The sequence below is a fragment of the Capricornis sumatraensis genome, chromosome 12 (genome assembly GCF_032405125.1).
Source record: "Capricornis sumatraensis isolate serow.1 chromosome 12, serow.2, whole genome shotgun sequence".
Taxonomy (NCBI): Eukaryota; Metazoa; Chordata; class Mammalia; order Artiodactyla; family Bovidae; genus Capricornis; species Capricornis sumatraensis.
Genome location: NC_091080.1, coordinates 95,094,852 through 95,115,651, shown reverse-complemented (window position 1 = coordinate 95,115,651; position 20,800 = coordinate 95,094,852). Strand labels below are relative to the sequence as shown.

At 61.3% G+C, this 20,800-nt stretch overlaps 1 protein-coding gene across 2 annotated transcripts in view; it reads left to right on the top strand.

Moving 5' to 3' along the window:
- The first annotated feature begins 612 nt into the window (after positions 1-612).
- RASA3 (RAS p21 protein activator 3) overlaps positions 613-20,800 on the top strand; it is an 85,214-nt gene continuing 65,026 nt past the window's right edge. For both annotated transcript variants that reach the window (XM_068984575.1, XM_068984574.1), the window contains exon 1: positions 613-722. In XM_068984575.1, coding sequence (XP_068840676.1) covers positions 668-722 — 55 coding nt within the window. In that variant the 5' untranslated portion in view covers positions 613-667. The remainder of the gene's footprint in view (positions 723-20,800) is intronic.

Below are 20,800 nucleotides of genomic sequence, written 5' to 3'. Positions count from 1 at the left end.
GACTGCCCGCTGCTCCAGATCCCAGGTCGCCTGCAGCGCCTACTCTGAGGGGGTGAGCTGGGCTGCGGAATTCTTTCCCGTTTCCATCTTTAGATTTGCGTTTCTTAAATCCCTGTGCATGTGTCTTCCCTCCCACGCCCCCGACTGGTCCCCACACCCAGCGACACTCGCCGCTCCCCGCACACCCGGCTGCTCGGCCTGTTTCCCCGGCAGCAACCAGCCCGGTCGCCCCTCCGGCTGCTTCCCACTGCACCCTCGTCCTGCTCTCGCCGCCGGCCTGTACCCCGCACTCCCCGCTGCCCGGCCAGGATTCCGGTATGGTTCTTGGGATGCTTCGCGGATACAGAACCGGCCCCTCGGGCCTGGGATGTGGGCGGAGCCGCCCCGCCCCGCCTCTTCGCCCTCAACCAATGAGCGGATGGGATCGCTCCGTTGGCCGGACGGTGACGCCTCCGCCCCGCGGCAGGCTTTGGGCGACCGGGGCAGGGGGCGTGGCATCTCCGCCCCCCGCCCGCGTCCCCGGCCAATGGGCGGTGTGTGGGCGGGGCAGGAGGCGGAGCGAGCGGGCGCGCGGGCGCGGGGTCTAGCCCGGACCGCGGGGACTGCGCCGCCGCTCGGGCTCCGGCTGCTCCGCGGGACTCGGCTCGCGGATCCCGGCAGACCCAGCATGGCGGTGGAGGAAGAGGGGCTCCGGGTCTTCCAGAGCGTGAAGATCAAGATCGGTGAGTTCGCAGGAGCAGGCGGGGCGGCGGAGTCTTCGGGGGGCTCGCGGCGGCGCCCCCGGTCCCCAACCCCTTCGCTGGGGTCCGCGGCCCTGATGCCTTCCAGCGATGCGCGCTCTCCGGTTGCGGCCCCCTCCTCACCCCGAGAGAGCGTAGCCGCGGCCCCCTCCCCAGCACCAGAGACGCCCAGCAGCGGCTCTCTCCCCGCCTGCCCCGAGGGCGGGCTGGGCCGAGGGGGCCGGTGGCCCTGGGGGACGCAGCTCCCCGCCGTTGGCGTCCCCTAGTCCCCGGAGGCAGGGTCGACTGCAGCGGGGGGAGGTGCTCCGCCGGACCTGGGTCTGGTCCCCAGGGACTGCGTATCTGCGTGTGCACGAGCGCGCGCTCGGGGGCTCTCCGGATGCGAGAATTTTAGGTGCTAGAAACACCCAGCTTGGGGTTCCGCGCCTCGCTGAGGGCGACACCCAGACACTTCCTTTGCTGGGGACGTGGGAGCTCTTGCACCTTCCCTCCGGGACGAGGGGCCGAGCGGGTGGCTGACCGGAGCCTGGGTGTGCGGGTGTCTGTGTGTGTGTCTGCCTGTGACTGTGTGTGTGCCGGGGCTCTGGCCCAGGGCTCTCTCGGGGCAGGGCGCCAGGACAGCCACCCCCTCCCCCTTCCATTGAGAACTGGCGGAGGGAGCTCTTGGCCACCAGGGCCTGTCATTCAGGTCGTGTCCCCACAGGCGCCTGCCGCTCTCACTGGACCCAGGAGCTGGGGGAGGGGCTGGGAGGCTGTGTCTGGACTTCCTGGGTTTATGTGGAGAGACTTGCTTTTTCCCACTTCTGACTGGGAAGGGTGATGTACAAGTTCCCCCAAAATAAGACTGGCGCCTGGAGTGACCGTTACCCGTCACTGCCATTGGCGTGCCGGCTGAGAGGACAGCTCCTGCTGGAGAGGGCTTCTAAGGCCCGCGAGAGTTGCCCTCTCAGGGTCCTTCTTGCTCCCTGAGCCCCGGGTCCTCCGCGTTCCCATGTGGAAAGGGCCTCTGGGAACCATGCCAGGCCCCCAGTGACTGCTGGAGCGTCAGCTGCTGATGACGTCTCATGCTGCTCGGGAATTCCAGCCACCCCAAATCAGCGTGTTGTGCCCTGTCTGCTTTATTTTGGTTTATGGATCATCGCTGAGACGCTGTTGATATTTGGCTCAGAAGCACCGCAGATAGGACGGGGGCCGCACTTCAGCCCTGAGGAGCTTGCCTGGAGAGGGTTTCTCTTGTTTACTTGGTTGGAATCTGCTGTTACTTTCTGCCGAGAGGTTCAGCATGGCCCTCCACCTGAAGTGAGGCAGGGAAAGTGCCTCTCAGCCCCAGGGCCAGTGAGCATGAAGGGGATTCACACCAGAGGCCTTGAGCTGCTTCCTTAATCAAGGGACAGGAAGGGGTGGGGCATGGCCGCGGGGGGTGTGCCAAGCTTCTGGGTGCAGCAGGCAGGAGGGGGTCTGGGGACTTTGGAGTTCGAGCCCCGCACGGCCAGCCTGGACTCGTATCAGGAAGCAGAGAAAATTGATTTCTTTCCAGAGTGGCCCAGTCCAAGAAGCAGAGGGCGAGGAGGCCCCCGCAGGTCCAGGAGAGGAACTCTGCTGGCCTGGCAGGACGCCCTCGGGAAGACTCGACCCACACAGATGGCCCGGGCCTGGAGGGAAAGGGCTTGGAGATGCTGCTTGGTTAGGCTTTCTCTTTTTCGTGTGTGTCGCTTTAAACGAGTGAGAGGAGCGCCCGGCTCAGTGGGGGATTAGAGCAGCCACTGAACATCTGCTGCCCCAGCCCCGCATGGGGACGGGTATTATTAGAGCCGTTGGAGACCCCCTCCCTGATGTGTGGGGACTGCAGCAGAGAGGATGAGCAGAAACGCCTGTCCATCGTGGCCCAGCTCCCTGGCATGGTTCCAGCTCTCAGAAGCCCCCCGTCTCCTCCCGTCTCTGAGGTCTCCACCCGCTGTGCGGGGTTGTCCCGTCCTTGTCACTGGGGCTTGCAGGGAGCAAGGGCCTCCGCAAAGCACAGGTAGGGCCTCCTCCTGTGCTGGAGCAAAGAGTCGGTCTGAGCCTTGCTGCTGACTTCGAACCTGGGCCCGGCCCCAGAGGCAGAAGGCGGGAGCCGGTGTAGGGGCTTATTCTTGTTCCACTGTGAGTAGGAGGGCCTGGTGGGTGGTGCCCTGAGCTTTCCACTTCTCTCCTCCTTCCCCTGCTGTGGCCAGGCTTGACTCTGACTTGCCTGAGTGCTGGCCCATGGAGGCAGGCCAGTGAGGAGGGACACCAGCACTGGCCCGGAGGAGGGGCAGCTGCACAGGCGGCACACCCACCTCCCGGCCCTGGGAGACCCTGGCGGGTCGGCCACTCGTACTGAGCCCTGTCTCGGGGCTGGCTGGCAGCATGCCCGTGTCGGCTGGTGGCCCGGCTGGAAGACACAGGGTAAGCAACCCCGCCTTCATGGCCTCGTTTTTCCATTTGCAAAATGCCGGCAGTCATTGTCTACAGCATCCTGTGGGAGCTTCCCTACCCGCCCCCCGCCCCCAGAAAGAGACAGAGGAGCTCTCCCTCCGGTTATGCCCTCAGCAGCATCACTGTCTCTAGCGCTGGGAGGAAAGGCAGAATGTTTTGGGGAGCTGAGAGTCCTTTGGGACTGTAGTCCTCAGTCTGAAACGTGTGGTGGTACTTGGTCATTGAGAGGCTAACGCTGGGGAAAATGGGAAGAATCTCCTCCTTTTTTTCCTCTTCCCCTTTCTTTTTCCTTCCACCTTTTGCAAATGAGATAATACATAAGAAAGTGCTGGGGAAAAGTAAGGTATTTTTATTGTAACTATTTCAAGTCCTTGTCTTAAAGAACCTGTGTCTTTCCCCACTTAAATCTCGCAGTTATTTTGGATGGTTCTTCTGCACGCTTGGCTATCTTACCCGTGGTCTATCTTTGGTAACAGCAGTGTCTCATGTCAAGCGAGGCTGAGCACACTTCCTATGAGGCCACTTTGAGGAAGTGTGCTCCTCTGACTTTCCGTGAGTCAGGGCTTTAGCCCTGGGAGGGGCGCGACTGCAGGCGCGATGCGTGCAGACCCCCAGCAGGAGCCCCCTGCCCCGCGCTCTTGTTTGGGCCGGACGCCCTTCTGGGACTTGCGGCACGGCTGTGCTTTCCAGTGATGTTTCCCTTTTCCGTGACAGTTACTCCCTGTTTTTAAAAGTGTCGTCTCAATAAATGTGTTCACTTAAGAGCAATACAGAGGGGTTTCTCTCAAGCTGAAAAACAGAAAATCCTAGCCTTGCACTTGAGGATACGAAAAGCTTCCTCAGCCCGGCCTGTGGTTGGACTGCTGTCAGGTTTGAGGGCATCTGGGATCTGTGCTGAGTCCTGAGTGAGGCCACAGGGAGGCCTTCCTTCTTGGGTCCAGAAGTGGCCCCCCTTTCCCCAGCGCTCAGAGCAACCGCCCCCTTCCTTCTCCATCAGCCGAGACCCTGCCATCACCAAGGGCGAGGGCGGCCTGGGTGCAGCACGCACAGTAGCAGGGAACGTCCCCGTCTCCTTGGCCGGCTGTGGGCCTGCCCGCTGGCAAATGCATCCTCCCAGAAGCAGGAGGCCCCTCTGGCCGGGAGGGAGCGGGGAGGGGCCCTGGACAGCCTGGCAAAGAAGCCCGGGACCTCAGGAGTTGAGAGTTCAGGATTCCAGGTCTGAGAATGACTTTTAACCTGATTTCCACTGTGGGGAGCGGTGGTGTGCCCAACACAGGGTCTACGAGGCTCAGATGAAGGCTTGTAAGTTGAAATGGTTTTTAATAGAATGGCTTAGCAGGGCTCAGTTGGAGGACATGGTCTGTGAACATGACGGGTGTTGTCACAGAGTGTGTGTGTGGGCGTGTGTGTGTGCGCACGCACGGGCATGTATGTGTGTGTGCGTGCGTGTGCACGCGCATGGGCTGTGTGTGTGCGCGTGCGCGCGGGGGCGTGTGTGTGTGCACGCGGGCTGTGTGTGTGTGCACGCGCGGGCGTGTGTGTGTGCGTGTGTGTACGTGTGCGCGTGCGCGCGGGGGCGTGTGTGCACGCGGGCTGTGTGTGTGCACGCGCGGGCGTGTGTGTGTGCGTGTGTGTGTATGTGGGCATGTGTGCACGCGGGCATGTGTGTGCGCGCACGCGCGTGCACGTGGGCGTGTGTGTGTGTCTCTGTGTGTGTGTGTGTGTGTGAGAGAGAGAGAGAGAGACAGTGGGAGGAGGGGCTGTGCTGGCCACACACGGTTCTTGGCATCGGGGGTTTTATATTCTCCCCAGCGCTCCGATTCTAAAATTAACCTGGATATTCTATTAACCGAGCTAGGCTCTCAAGCTATTTTCGGCCCCTGAGGACCAGTGTGCAGGCTGGCTCTGCCTGGGGCAGTGAGGTCGGTCCTAGCCCAGCTCTGGCTTCACCTGCGTCCTCACAGCCCGCGGTGTTGCTGTCGCCATCCAGGGAGGGCGGTGAGGGCACCCGCCCCAGCCCTGCCTGCCAGCTAGCGGGGTCCCGTGCTGCCCCCTCGCCATGCCGTGAGCCTGGGCGGCAGCGGCCACCTGTCCCCCCGGAGAGGACAGGCCTGTGTGGGGACGGGGCGCGAGGTCCCCGGGCACAGGCGCTGGGACACAGGTGGGGGCACAGAGCTCGTGCAGGTGTGATTGGACAGGAGCAGGGACCGAGCCGGCTACCCCCACGGAGCCCGGCTCACAGGGAGCAGGCCCTCAGGCGCAGGGCCTGGGGCACGGGGTCGGCACTTGGCAGGAAATGTCTGGACTTCTCTCGAGCTTGCGAGGCGAGTGCTCGAGTCCATACTCACGCCTCCTGAGGGCGTTTGGGAGTCAGCGCGTCACGCGTCACACTGTGGAGACACCCCGAGTGGGAGCAAAGCTGAGAAGCGGTGCTTGGAAGTCACACCTGAAAGTGGAGGCTGCGGGCACCCCTCCTGCTTCCAGGGGAGGGGGGCCCACTGGGCTCTGGGCGCTCAGTACGGGTGGGGGCCTGAGGCGGAGTCCTGGGCAATTGCTGGCTGACTACAGCTTCAGGCTCGGCCAGGCGGCTCGGCCTCAGCCTGCTCTGTTGCAGGGAGAGGAGGAGCGGGCCCAGCCCCAGGCACGGCGGAGCCGCCGGAGGCCCTTTGTGTGCGGCTCCGTGAGCGGTGTGAACAAAGGCGCCTGCGGTGCTCCAGTCTTGGTGTTAGCTGGTGCAGTTGAAAGCTGCTTGTTCAGTTAGTCCTGTAACAGGCTAGGGCTCCCGCTGAGTCGGGAGAGGGAGGTGAGGTGGGGAGGTGGGGTTGGATGCCTGTCCTCTGCACCCCACTGTCAGGATGGGGGCCCGTGTTCCTGCTGCTGTCGGGCGCTGGTCGTGCTCAGGAATGCTCAGAGGACTGGGAAATGCCAGCTGAAGGGGTGATTCCACAGTGGCCGCCCTACAGCTGGGAGGGTTCTGCAGCTTTCAGAGAAATGAGCGGGAGCCCAGCCAGGCCGTGTGACCTGCAGGAAGCCACAGGTGTGACTGAAAAGACAGTGGTGTGAAGAGCCTGCTCGTCTCCGACGGTCCCCAAGACGAGCAGGGAGACAGACACGCATGGAAACGACCCCACGCACGTCTTTCCGCGGGACCCCAGCTGGGGAGTGTGGAGACACTTGTGTAGGAAGAGAAAACGGATTTGTTGGAAGAAGCAGGACCATTACTGTTGTGTATATAGATAGCTAAATGAAGAGTTAAAGATCACAGCCGCTTAAAATGTGAACAGAACCGTGCTCTGCGGAGGATACCGGGGCCCAGGAAGACGATTTCCTGGACCGCAGAGGCTCAGGCAGGCATGACGAGTGGGGGGCAGCCACCCAGCCCAGGGTGAGGGAGGTGGGGGCCTCGAATGGATGCGGATACGCGGACGTCTTGGGCTGCAGCCCTGTGGCCAGGAAGCTCTAGCCCAGATGACGGGGAACTTAGAGTCCCGCCATCCACACAGAGGACCCGGTGCTTTTCTTTAAGTGTGAGGCAGCTTCCGAATTCAAACAGCTTACACGTTCAGATTGCAGCGTAATCGCGCTCTCTGTGGTCAAGTTTCCCAACTCCATGTGCAGCTCGCGCAGCGGGCTGGACCTCTGTGTGTTCCCACACGGCGCTGCTGGGGGGCTCAGAGCCGCTCAGCGTCAGCATCCAGGACGCCTCTCTGCTGGATGTGATGGGTCAACAGGAGCCTGGGGACCAGGTGGTGGCCTTAGTCCTCCGAGTGTCTGCAAGCCCTCCTGTGTTTCTGTACACAGGTGGGTCCAGCTGGCCGGGTCTGTCCTAGGATGTGGCCTTGTCCGTTGTGGTTTTCGAGCAAGCTTGCAGCCCGTAGTGGAGATGGTCAGTATCCCACAAGGACCCCTCCAGTAAGGCCGTGTGTCCACCCTGAGGCCTGCCCGCTGCGGGGGGCTGGACCCCCCTCAGGCTCGATCTGCATGTGCCCCTGACCCCTAAGTCAGACCAGGAGTGTCTCTGGGGCCTGTGTCCTCCTCTCGGCATAGTTTCTGCTCCTGTTATCCGGATGGGTTCCGAAGCGTAAGAAGTGGCTGTCCCAGCCCCATTGCCAGCAGGATGGGACCCGAAGGTAGAAAGTCGTGGCAGACGACTCGTGGTGCCTCGGCATCTGGAGCTGCAGCCAGTCGGGCTGTGCTCCGCTAGCCTTGTTGGCCTGTCGCTGCTCCAGAGACAGTCCCTCTCTCTTGGTGCCCTGGTGCCTCCACAGGACCAGGACCAGGGCCTGGACGCCAGCCTCTCCTGGGACTGGTTCCCCCTCGGCCACTCTCCAGAGCTGGTGGGATCCCAGGAAGGGGCCTGGGCTTCTGGATTTTGGGGACATTTAAGGGAGGGATGCTGACAGTTAACCTTGTCTGGAGATTTGTTTTGAACTTGACAGTGGATCCAGTCCGGTATGATCTGTGTGGAGAGTCAGCTCAGTTTAGTTCAGTCGCTCAGTCGTGTCCTACTCTTTGCGACCCCATGGACTGCAGCACACCAGGTCTCCCTGTCCCTCACCAACTCCCGGAGCTTGCTCAAACTCATTTCCATTGAGTCAATGATGCCATTCAACCATCTCATCCTCTGTCACCCACTTCTCCCCCCACCTTCAATCTTTCCCAGAATCAGGGTCTTTTCCAATGACTCAGTTCTTCACATCAGGTGGCCAAAGTATTGGAGTTTCAGCTTTAACATCAGTCCTTCCAATGAATATTCAGGACTGATTTCCTTTAGGATGGACTGGTTGGATCTCCTTGCAGTCCAAAGGACTCTCAAGAGTCTTCTCCAACACCACAGTTCAAAAGCATCAATTCTTCGGTGCTCAGCTTTCTTCACAGTCCAACTCTCACATCCATACATGACCACAGGAAAAACCGTAGCCTTGACTAGGTGGACCTTTGTTGGCAAAGTAATGTCTCTGCTTTTTAATATGCTATCTAGGTTGGTCATAACTTTTCTTCCAAGAAGCAAGTGTCTTTTAATTTCATGGCTGCAGTCACCACCTGCAGTGATTTTAGAGCCCCCCAAAATAAAGTGTCTTGGTGTTTCTATTGTTTCCCCATCTATTTCCCATGAAGTGATGGGACCGGATGCCATGATCTTTGTTTTTTGAATGTTGAGTTTTAAGCCAACTTTTTCACTCTCCTCTTTAACTTTCATCAAGAGGCTCTTTAGTTCCTCTTCACTTTCTGCCATAAGGGTGGTGTCATCTGCATATCTGAGGTTATTGATGTTTCTCCTGGCAATCTTGATTCCAGCTTGTGCTTCATCCAGTCCAGCATTTCGCATGATGTATTATGCATGTAAGTTAAATAAGCAGGGTGACAATATACAGCCTTGATATACTCCTTTCCCAATTTAGAACCAGTTAGTTGTTCCATGTCCAGTTCTAACTGTTGCTTCCTGACCTGCATATGGGTTTCTCAAGAGGCAGGTCAGGTGGTCTGGTGTCCCCATCTCTTTCAGAATTTTCCACAGTTTGTTGTGATCCACACAGTCAAAGGCTTTGGCGTAGTCCATAAGGCAGAAGTAGATGTTTTTCTGGAACTCTCTTGCTTTTTCGATGATCCGACGGATGTTGGCAATTTGATCTGTAGTTCCTCTGCCTTTTCTAAATCCAACTTTAACATCTAGAAGTTCACAGTTCACATACTGTTGAAGCCTGGCTTGGAGAATTTTGAGCTTTACTTTGATAGTGTGTGAGATGAGTGCAATTGTGCGGTAGTTTGAGCATTCTTTGGCATTGCCTGTCTTTGGGATTGGGATGAAAACTCACCTTTTCCAGTCCTGTGGCCACTGCTGAGTTTTCCAAATTTGCTGAAATATTGAGTGCAGCACTTTCACAGCACAGTCAGGGCCTTTATTTCTTTCTGTGTGACTCTCCTTTCCAGAGGCCACACAGAGTGGTTCCCCGGGACCTCCCGTTCCAAGCCCCTCCTCACACCGGTGACTGAGGACAGCTGCTGGTGCCCCTGGGTCTTCTCTGTAGCTTTGTCTCGTGTTTCTTTCTTTTAAGGAAAAGATGTCATTTTCCTTTTTCACTCTGTTGGAGGGACTGGAACGGCCAGTTGACCTGAGTTTGTGCTCCGGCCTTTTTCACACTGCTGGACCTGCCTGCAGGGCCCCAGACACGCCAGGGAGCAGAAGGTGTCCCTGCGGACGTGGTAGTATCTGAGTCTGGTCACGATTCTGTGCCGTGTGCAGGCACGCGTTTTCACCGGCCCCTCCCCCGAGGCTCAGAGCAGCCAGGCCACTTTCCCAAAGTCACACAGCGAGAGAGGTGGCCGCCTCAGGAGTCTTGTGATGAACTTGTAATTACCCAGGCCAGTGAGGAACAGCCTCTAGGGTGTGTGGTCAAGTCACTTCCTCAGCAGACAGCTGACTTCCCTCCAGGCACCCCCCTTCCCTGAGAATCTCGGAGCGAGCGTTTGGGGACACCTGTGAGGTCAGGACAACGAGGCCAGGGCCTGCTGACCACCTCCCAGCCAAGGTTCTTGAGCTGCTGGACAACTGAGCAACTTCACCTGAGATCACACTTCAGATGCGAGACTGGGGTCCACGTGGACAGATCCAGAGGCTGGGGTCCACATGGACAGAGCCAGGGTGCTGGGCTCCGAGTGGACAGAGCCGGGGGGCTGGGCTCCATGTGGACAGAGCTGGGGGGCTGGGCTCCGTGTGGACAGAGCCGAGGGGCTGGGCTCTGAGTGGACAGAGCCAGGGGCTGGGCTCCATGTGGACAGAGTTGGGGGCTAAGCTCCCCATGGACAGAGCCGGGGGGCTGGGCTCCATGTGGACAGAGCTGGGGGGCTGGGCTCCGTGTGGACAGAGCCGAGGGGCTGGGCTCTGAGTGGACAGAGCCAGGGGCTAGGCTCCATGTGGACAGAGTTGGGGGCTAAGCTCCCCATGGACAGAGCCGGGGGGCTGGGCTCCGTGTGGACAGAGCCGGACTGGGCTCTGAGTGGACAGAGCCGGGGGCTAGGCTCCATGTGGACAGAGTGGGAGGCTGGGCTCCCTGTGGACAGAGCTGGACTGGGCTCTGAGTGGACAGAGCCGGGGGGCTAGGCTCCATGTGGACAGAGTCGGGGGGCTGGGCTCCCCGTGGACAGACCTGGGGGCTGGGTCCGCATGGACAGAGCCGGGGGGCTCGGCTCCGTGTGGACAGAGCCGAGGGGCTGGGCTCTGAGTGGACAGAGTGGGAGGCTGGGCTCCCTGTGGACAGACCTGGGGGCTGGGCTCCGAGTGGACAGAGCTGGGGGGCTGGGCTCCACATGGACAGAGCTGGGGGGCTAGGCTCCATGTGGACAGAATTGGGGGCTAAGCTCCCCATGGACAGAGCCGGGGGGCTGGGCTCCGTGTGGACAGAGTGGGAGGCTGGGCTCCCTGTGGACAGACCTGGGGGCTGGGCTCCGAGTGGACAGACCTGGGGGGCTGGGCTCCACGTGGACAGAGCTGGGGGGCTGGGCTCCCCGTGGACAGAGCTGGGGATCTGAGCTCTGAGTGGACAGAGCCAGGGGGCTAGGCTCCATGTGGACAGAGTGGGGGGCTGGGCTCCCCGTGGACAGAGCTGGGGACTGGGCTCCCCATGGACAGAGCCGGGGGCTGGGCTCCGTGTGGACAGACCTGGGGGCTGGGCTCTGTGTGGACAGCCTGCAGGCTGCTGTTCGGTAAGAGCAGCGTTGTCTCTCCCTGACGCCTGCCCTCTGGCTTCTGACCATCCCTTCCTCCTGCTGGCCCAGGGGTTGCCTTATACAGGAAAAGCTCCCAGACTCGGCAGGCAACAAGTGGTGGTGGGGGGGAGTGGGGCTGTTGAACTTGGGGGTGGGGGTGGGGGAGGAGACTCGGTCCCAGCCCCAAGCCACTGGGCCTCTGGTTGGGCCCAGCTCACTGGGGGCTTTCCAGGGCGAGCTCAGATGGGGCACAGAGCTGTCAGCAGAAATGCAGGAGCAGGAGCTGGTTCCAGGAATCCCGTCAGTGTGCAGACCCCAGGGGACGCTGCTGCACAGGCTCCTTGTCGAGGGCTGCAGTGGGCTGCTGTGATGGGTGGGTTTTCCCATGGCCTCTGGGGTGAGGGCAGGCTGGGGATTTCCAGATTGTTCAGGCCTGTGGCTGGCAAGCTCAGCCTTCTCCGGTGGCCCTGCTGGCCTGTAGTGGGGCTGACCGCCATAAACAGTTTTTAAGTTACGATCAGACGATTGCATATTTTATCTACTTTGTAGGGGTGACTTTATATGATGTTCACATAGAGGACACACCCCACCTGGGTGCGGTATGTCCAGGGCCTTCTGGCAGGATGCAGGGTCCCCAGGCTCCCTCAGAGAGGGCTGCACCCTCGAGGCCAAGGGGTTGGCTGGGAGCAGGAATCGTTTGCCTGCAGCACCTCAGGGGGCTCCTCTTGTCAGAGCATGGTTGTGTGTGCACACACGCCCGGGGGCAGTCTCGGGGCAGCGGAGCGCTGTGCGATGATGGGAGGGGGGGCCGGTTGGCGGGACCTGCGGCGTCAGAGAACCAGCCTTGTCTGTGCAGCAGGTGTGCGAAGTTTAGAAAAGGTTCCAGTTCCTTAAGCAGTTCTCACTCCATTTCTTCTGCTGGGCGCAGTGGAGGCTGCAGACACACTGCAGAATCACAGGGCTCATGTGGGCCAAACCCGGGGGTTGTGGGGGTGTGTTTGGGCACACCTGCCATCTGAGAGCCCTGAGGGTAGCTTGGCCAGGTCCTAACCCGTTGGGGCCTCGCTGCTGGGACAGCTGCCTTCGCAGTTTCTGTGACTTGAGCGTTTTTTCTGCAGTTGTTTTTGATTTCTTCATGTTTTGTATGGTGTCAGAAACCATTGGCATTTTTGGTCCACAAGCCAGGCTCTTCCTCTAGCTTTTTTTCCTGCCTGTGTCCAGCTGCTGTCTCTCCTGGCTGTGCTCAGGTGGGAGCCCCCAGCCTTTGATGAGCTCCTAGGACCCTGGGCAGGGCCGGACTGCCAGGAGACCACGGGGACAACTGAGAGGACGTTGATTGAGGTGAGGGAAGCACTGTGAGCAGGGCGCATGAGCTGAGGCGGGTGGGGAGCCAGGGCCCCCGAGTGTGAGGCTGTTTCCTGCCCACCTGCCCTGGTGCGGAGCCTAGCTCCCTGGAAGCGGCACACTGCCTGGTGGGACCTGAGCCCCAAGCTGGGTGGGCTGCAGCTGCCTGACCACCCCGGCTCTCCAGGCTGTGCCCTGAGACCTGGCGACTCCTCGGTGACGCCTCCCAGACGTCAGGAGGGACGGCCAGAGGACCCCACGCCTCCTGAGCCCAGCTGGCCCCATCCGTCTGGAGTCCCTGGCGTTCCTGTCTCTGTTCATCATTTCCTGCTCTGCTCAGCTCCGCCTCCATATCTGGAGAAGGAGTTTCTCAGCGTTTGGACCCAAGCATGTGTTTGTGCACATCCTGACCGGAAGGAAAGGGTCTTGGAGGCAGAAAATCCCTGTGTCCCCGGTTTTTTGTTCAGTCTTCTGACTTTCTGTTTGCTCACTTCGTGGCGGGTGTTCCGGCCTTCTCCACAGGGCCTGTGCCTCTTGGCCGGTGTCTTTCCCGACAGGCAGGCCTTCCCGGCAGGAGTGAAGAGGAGGGGCAGGCTGGGCTGCCCGAGTAGAGGCTTCTAAGTCTTTTTTACCTGCGCCCGATTCAGTGTGATTGGTAACAATTAGGGTCTGTTTGTTCCGAAACCGCTCCTGCCGGCCGAACTGGCTTTGCTACCGCTAGCTGGGTTAGGACCCCCAGTTTGGTGAATATAAGAATGTCGGCTTCCTGAAGTAGAGTTTCTGCAGCCAGTAGGGGCTGATGGCTGTGGGTGTTGGCCCGAGCACGTGGAGCTCTTCAGCCCCCTCGTGCTGGAGGCCAGTCTGGATTTAGTCTAGAGTTAGTATCAGGGGGCTTGAAAGTGGTCACGGCACCCTTTTGGACAGAAGGTATCAGAACAGCTGGGAAGTTTCTGCATGTCTCATCTGGGACGTGTTAGAGTTCTGAGTCAGGGGTGGGGAGGCTTGGTGGGCAGTGTGTGGAGGTCAGTGTAAGGGACCTGGCTTTTCAGGGTCATTCCCAGGCAGCAGTGGAAACTTTCAAGTTGGCCTAATGTGATCACAAGGACTGGTTGTGGGAAAATTAGTTTTCAGAATCTCTTTTCCCTGCACATGGTGCTCAGAGGCCATCTCAGGGGTGATTCTGAACCCCCTGGACTGGCCCAAGGGTGGGGTGGCAGTTGCCTCCCTGATTGTCCCATGGCAGCTGGACGCCACCTTCACAATGGCCTGTGGACTGATAGGCCAGGCGTTCCTCAGGCCTTGCCTTCCAAGAGTTTACAGACTGATTGGTAAATAGATGCACCCATCTGACACTCACACGTTATGGGAGTCACAGTAAACGGGGTTTTCAGGCCTTGGGGGCCGCTGAGGAAGGCTGGAGGGATCTCTCTGCTCCTCCTGCTCCCCCGGGAACAGGCACCCAGGTGTGCACACACATGCACGAGCGCACACACAGATGCATGCAGACGTGTACACGGCATGCTCTGCACACAGCATGCTTTCCAAACCTGGGGAATTCTCAGGAATGGTAGAAACGGTGCACAAAGATTCCTAAAGGCAGTGACCCCCGCGGAGCAGGAGCAGCGCCCGCTTTTGTCGTCAAGAACACGCTAACTGTCAGCACACCTTTTCTGTTCTAAGGCGTGGCTTGTCCGAAGGTGCCCCGGTGAGGGGGGTGCAGGGCACTCACCACGCCGCTTGCTGGACACTGCTCCCGCTCTCACCAGCAGACGACAGCGCTGTCTCGTCCCGAAGGTGTCTGAGGCCCCTCGCAGAGCAGAGGCGGGAGGGCGGCGGGCAGGACGCTGCTTGTGGGTCCCCGTTAGTGTTTCCAAGGTGCGAACCTCCTCAGGTAAAGCAGGGCCCTGGACGGGGAGCCTGCTCGGGGCCCGGCTGTGGTCCCGCACTTTGGTCTCTTCCTCCTCAGGGTCCCTCCTCACCTGTGGGGTCCTCGTAGTGAGGGCGCAGGGTGGGGGACAGAAGGGGAGCGGCCGTGGAGGACACGAGTTGCAGGTGAGGCTCTGGACGGTGGTGACGTGAGGGAGCATCTTCTGGGAGGTCCCCTGCCTGGGGCGTCTCCTGGCTCTGGGAGCTGAATGACTCAGACGACACCCCAGGAGCCGTGTGGAACCAGCAGGAGGCCCGCTTGTTCCTGCCTCGAGAGCAGACATCTGGGGTGGGCGACGGCCTCCCCATGGTGCTCCAGGGGACTGCTGCAGGCTCATGGTCCCCACGGGTGCCTGGGCCAGTGTGTCCAGACCTTTTGCTTTCCTTCAGAGCCCAGTTCTAGCCAGGGAACCACCCCGTGGGGGCAGGTGGTTATGCTCAGGGACTTCTTGTCACGCTGGTGGACCCGGTGGGTGGAGACCCTCCCCTGCAGCTCAGCGCCTAACTGTGCACAGGTGTGTCCAGGAGCGGGGGCTGCGATGGACCCTCATGGACACCTGATGGGTCCTTCACACTCTCCGCCTCGCCTCAGGAGTCTGGGGGCAAGGAGCAGCTAGGTCCCGTGTCTGCCTGATGGAGAGATGCCCACGGTTGGACCAGCAGGTACTGCGTGACAGCTTGGGGTGTGGGTGAGGAGGGCAGGACCCCGGGGCAGGGACCCTGTGGCCAGGCAGCTGGGGACACCTCTACTCTGTATCCTATGGCAAGTCATGACCTCTGTGCGCCTTGGCTTTAGTGTCTAAAATGAGGGCACTGAAAGCTATTTCGCAGGATCATTACAGGGTTGAGTATAACTGTCACCTCTTTCCCCTCCCTCCCTTCACTGGGAGGAGAGAGGGCTCAGAAGGGTTCAGACCTGCTGCACTCACAGCGTTCGGTCCTTGAGCCAAAGGTGCTTTTGTGAGCGGTAGATCCAGGGCTGGGCTGCGGATTCTAGGGGCAGATGCGGCCGTGTTGGGAGGGCCGGGCTCGTGTCCGCACAGGGATCTGGCCATACCTCCCTGGCCCCGCGGCCTAAGCGGCATCACCACCCCTGCGAGGGAACCCCAGGGTGCCGTCAGCTCCTGGGCCCGTGCGTTCTCTTTGGAGCGCGGGTGCTTCTGTGGGCAGCCGACTGTGACTTCAAGGCGAAGCGCCCACCGAGAAACTCAAGCTCACAGTCGGTGCAGACCTGCGGGAGCAGATGCTGCGGCGTCACCAGGAGGAGGTTTCCCGAGGCGGCAGCAGCCAGAGGAAGCGGGGTCAGCTGCTGACTTCTGAGCGTGTCCTGGGGCACTTGGCGTGGTCGGGAGGTTCACACGAGGCTGTGTGTGTTTGGGGAGAAACAGGAAGAACAGCCCCCGTTAGGCACTTTAGGTGACAGCTGACGTTATTTACCATGTGTTGAATTCTGTGACTATTTTTCCGGATCAGTCTGTGGTTTTCTCTGTGGCTCGATGTCCTCATGACGAGAAGTGGGCGTTACTGACCCAGTCAGATATTTTGTAAACCTGGGGTGCTGTCTGCGGTCTCTGCAGCCCCCGTTGGGTGGGGACGGCGGCCCCTGTGCTGACTTTGCCTGGAGATGCTGGGGCGCCGCCCGGTCTCTTGTCTTGCACTGGGACAAAGTGTGAACGTCACCCACCAGCGAGGGGCACCCTTGGCGGGCCGAGGCATCTTGCTGTAGCTGAACCCCTGCAACCATGGCCTCTCCACGGGCCGGGCTGCTCTCTGGATGTGGACACCGGCCGAGGGGGCGTTCTGCTTCAGTCTCCAATCCCCGGGGAGTGGGGCTCGCTCACAGATGACTTCAGGGGGTCTGTGTCTCTTGCACAGGAAAATGGGGCTACTGAAGAGTCAGCGCCAGGCGGGGTTGGAGGACGTGTTCAACCCACTCTCAGGCTCATTCTAGAAAGCCCCAACTTTATTAATGGATAAGAGAAAACAAAGGCTGGTGAAGAGTGAAGAAAAACAAGTTGCTTTGATACATACAATCAAATACATAATAAGGTTCCACTCATCTGGCCCATGAAGTTTGAAGACCAACCAAGACTAAGGTGTTTCCAAGGTGGGCTGAGGCCCTGGCAGCTCTGTGGCCCTGCCCCGAGGGCCCCAAAGTGTGGTTAGAGGCCACTTTGGAAGGAGCGTGTCACGAATGTACTTGAAGTGACGAGTCTTTTTATGGTGCTGCTGGGAGGCCGGTCCAGTGTGTGGGCCTGGGGGTGGGCTGCACAGCCACACCTTTCCTGGAGACACCAGCGCCCTGGAATTTCCTCCAGGCACTTCGGTGGCGCCCACAGCACCCTGTAGTTCTAGCTGTTCCACCTGGAGCAGCTGTAAGTGGGGACGGTGTCAGCCCCATGTCCTGGGCCCACACGCCTTGAGGCTGAGAGTCAGTGAGGAGCCCCGTGCAGACGGGCTGAGCTCTGAGAGAGTCGCTGAGACAGAGGTGGCCGTGAACGGGCCATGAGGGCCTGGCCCAGTGTCTGGGCTAATGGGAGGAGCCCGTGATGAGCGGAGTGGGGCAGTGGACCGAGAGCAAGGTGGTGGCACCGCAGGGCGCCCGCTGCCCTCCGAGGCCCCGGCACCGCAGGGCGCCCGCTGCCCACCGAGGCCCCGGCACCGCAGGGCGCCCGCTGCCCACCGAGGCCCCGGCACCGCAGGGCGCCCGCTGCCCTCCGAGGCCCCGGCACCGCAGGGCGCCCGCTGCCCACCGAGGCCCCGGCACCAGAGCGCCCACTGCCCACCGAGGCCCCGGCACCGCAGGGCGCCCGCTGCCCTCTGAGGTCCCGGCACCAGAGCGCCCGCTGCCCACCGAGGCCCCGGCACCAGAGCGCCTGCTGCCCACCGAGGCCCCGGCACCACAGGGCGCCCGCTGCCCTCCGAGGCCCCGGCACCAGAGCGCCCGCTGCCCACCGAGGTCCCGGCACCAGAGGGCGCCCGCTGCCCACCGAGGTCCCGGCACCAGAGCGCCCGCTGCCCACCGAGGCCCCGGCACCAGAGCGCCCGCTGCCCCCCGAGGCCCCGGCACCGCAGGGCACCCTCTGCCTTCTGAGGCCTCAGCACTGGAGGTTTGGACAAAAGAGAAGCCGCCAGACGTCCTGCGGCCACTCGCAAAGTCATGAGTCCAGCCGGCTGTGGGCTCCACAGAGGTGTGTTCCTGGGAGACCCCTGGGATTCTGACCCTGTCAGGCCTTGGGCACCATGCTTTGCGTCTGGATCTGGGTCTGCCCTGACCGTTCACGCAGCTGGAGCCTCCTTCCTGCAGCTCTGCAGGGAGTGCTGACCTGCCCGCCTGCTGCTGGTTCGGTGTGCTGGACACCTCCCTGTGAGGGAGCGGGCCTTCCCTGTGGTTCCTGTGGCACCAGGGCTTTGTGGAACGGCTCTGACTTGCACGGGGCCTTTGGGGTGGCTCAGCAGTGCCCGCCCTCAAGGGCTTTCACTGTCACTGGGGCCGTGACACCTGCTGTGGACCCAGACCCCGCGTGAGGCTGTGGGCCTGGGGGGAGTGGACGCTCGGCAGGCGCCCCTCCCCGAGGCTCCAGCCCCAGGAGAGCCCTGGTGTGGTGACCCTGTCAGACCCTGCGTTGGGAGGGCTGAGCGGGAGCAGGAGGCTCAGGAGCCAGCATCTCACGGGCGGCGTGTGCTGGCTTTCCCGACGGGGACACGGGGTGGCAGGGAGGTCACTGGCGCCAGCTTGGACAGAGCAGCTGCCCGAGCTCTGACTTCCCAGGAGGGTGAGGGTGGGGCCTCCAGGGACAGGAGTAGGGACCCTTCCGCAGGCAGCAACGGGCTGGGAGGTGGCACCACACGCGCGGGGAGGGGGCATGGGACAAACCGCCAGGCCTGCCGGGCCCCACTGGGGGCACTCGGGGTGCTAGGGCCGCAGGCTTCTGCTCCTCTCGCCCCCTTTTTCCGTGTTTCAGGAGTTCTGGGTGGCCGTTCCGCTGTTTTGACAGCACGCACCGTGCTAGCTGCTTCCTGCGTTGCTGATTCAGGGACGGTCCCTTTGCCTTTTGCCTCCTCCTCCTCTGACCCCTCTGCACTCTGCCCTCTGACTTCCCAGCCTTCGTCCCCATTTCCCTGCCTGGCCTGACCTCCACCCTCTCTGATATTCTCGCCCGGTCCCCAGACCTCCTCCTCCACCCCCAGCCCCGTGGCTGAAAGCACCCCACCTTCCTCAGAAGCGTTGGTGGGTGTTAGGCAGGGCTCTTCTGTGAATGCAAGTCATTTCAATTCATGAAAAGTGGTGAATTGGGCCGTGGTTGATAAACAAGCAGGCAGGCTAGGCCAGCCAAGGGCTCAGATTCTGGAGCTAAAAATGTGAGTGCCGAGAGGAGGGGGTGCTCCCGGGAGGCCGGGAGGCCGTGAGTCCCGGGGCGGAGGGCGGGGGCAGGGGGGCAGTGCTCGGGCCGCGCGTCCCAGAGCCGGGGGCAGCGCTCGGGCCCAGATGGCACGTGGCCAGAGGAATCTTCGTAAAGCCCCGTGCTTCGCTCGGGAGCAGTGCGCTGTGAGTGGGCAGTGGGTGGTTTAATTCAGACAAGAATAAATTACAGAGTAAACGTGGAGTGTTCAGTTCACTAGCTGTCGTGGGATTTAAGCCGGGAAAGATTCTGTAGGAGGTGAAGGGCTGTGTGCCCGCTGTCTGTGTGGCGGCGTGTCATCCCCTGGGGTGGGGAAGCTGTGTGTGGAAGCGTGTCGTGACAGTGTTGTCCCCTTGGGTGAACGAGGGATGGGAGTGTTAGCTTGCATAAGTGTTACCGTTAGTGGACAGACGTGGTCGACTCTTTAAAATGTCGGGTAGGTTTTCCCAGGTCCCTAACAGACAGACAGACAGGATCTCAGAGGGTATGGAGCAGATCAGAGCACACGTGAGCACCTAACTCGCAACAGACGCACCGCGGTTCCCTGGAGAATATGACGATGCCTTCCTTGGCCATGTGGCTTGCAAGAAGTTACATCCTAACTCTAACCATAATAGACGAATTCCGGGTGGATTGGGTGGATTGTAAGGCTGCTGTGGGTCCAGGCGCGACATGGCCGTCCTCCACGGAGCGTGCGCCTGCTCCACTTGGGCGCAGGGCCGAGGACTCACCCCGCAGCCCGCCCCCGCCTCCCAGCTGCCGAGGGAGAGGAACATTTTGGAAACTGCTGTGAATAACCTGCGGAATGCGGGAAGACTTCTAAGCTGTCAGTGAACTAAACAAGCGGCGGATCTGATTATCTCCGTCTGAGTGACGGCCCTCGCTGCGGGGGGGCGCAGCCACGCCGCCCTCTGGCCTGGAACCTGCTCTCGCCCTTGGCTGCGCTTTCTGGGAGCGCACGAGGAAGGAGAAGCCAAAGGCTGAACATTACTGTTTCCTCCCGCCCTAAAGCTGCCACAAAGACTCAGACCCAGTGGCTGGCGTGGGCTTGGCTGGCGGCTCTCTGCAGGCAGCAGGTTACAGGCTGTCTCTGCGGGTGGGCCGCTGGAGTGGGCTCGGCACTCCCGGAGGCTGCCGGCATCCCTGACGGGCAAGGTCTGGGGAGGCACTCCTGCGGGGCTCGCAGCCTGTGCTGGGCGGGGGCAGCAGGTGGACCGCAGTGCTCTGAGGCTGCCCTTGGTGGGGGCTCCGGGCCCGTCTTGGCTGCATGTGGCAGGAGCTCATCCCCAGGGCTAGGTCCGTGAGCCCAGCTCCCGTCAGAGAAGCGAGGTCTTTGGGACAGACCTACTGGGCCTGGATCCTGGGATTCTCCGTGCTTCTTGGCGCCTGCAGGCCTCTCCGACCCTCATATTCTGATGGGACGAGAACCACCTGGAGGAGGCCTCAGTTCTGGACACACCCCCACCCAGCACTCAGCCTGCAGCCCTGCTGGTGCCCGGCAACAACACAGGGGCCGCGACCTGAGGCCTGGGGCCTGCTGCGCTTGCTGGTCAGCCTGCTCTGCGCCTGCTGGCCCCCGCAGCTGTGGACACACTGATCGCTGAGCTCCAAGGGGCCCCAACCCAGCTGCTGCTCTGGGCAGGGCTGTTGACCCGAGAGGACCCAAAGCCGCACACACCTTCCGGGCAGTCAGCCCACAGCCTTGCCCTCTGCTGTTTGCGTGTTGCTCGGGACCGCTAATCATTCCTAGAGACCCTGCTTCCTGAACCAAAAGGGACGACGATGGGGCTTCTTGGGGGAATGGCTGTGTCAGGCCTCCAGGGCGCTGCGCGGAGCCCTAAGGGCAAGAATGAAGGTGAGTCCCCGGCAGGCCCTGTGCCTGCTCCATCCAGCACCTGTCTGTCCCCGGTGACTGGCAAACCTGCAGCGGGAGTGACGTCTCGGGAGCCCCACCGCGGAGGCTCGTGCCGGCACGGAGCTCAGCATCCTGGCCTGGAGGCCTGCCCCGCTGGCCGGGGGTGCTGCCGGGATCGGAACCATCCTGGGTCTCGCTTCGGTGGCCTCCCGCGGCCCGGGGGCGCACGCTGCGCTCTTTCTCAGGGAGCCTCCACCACCCAGCGAGCAGCCGTTGTCAGAGGAATGGAGTCATGTCGGAAAGCCCTGGCTTGCAGCCGCTACCCAGAGGACGCTGAGTACCCAGGCTTCCAGCTCCAGGGGAGGTGG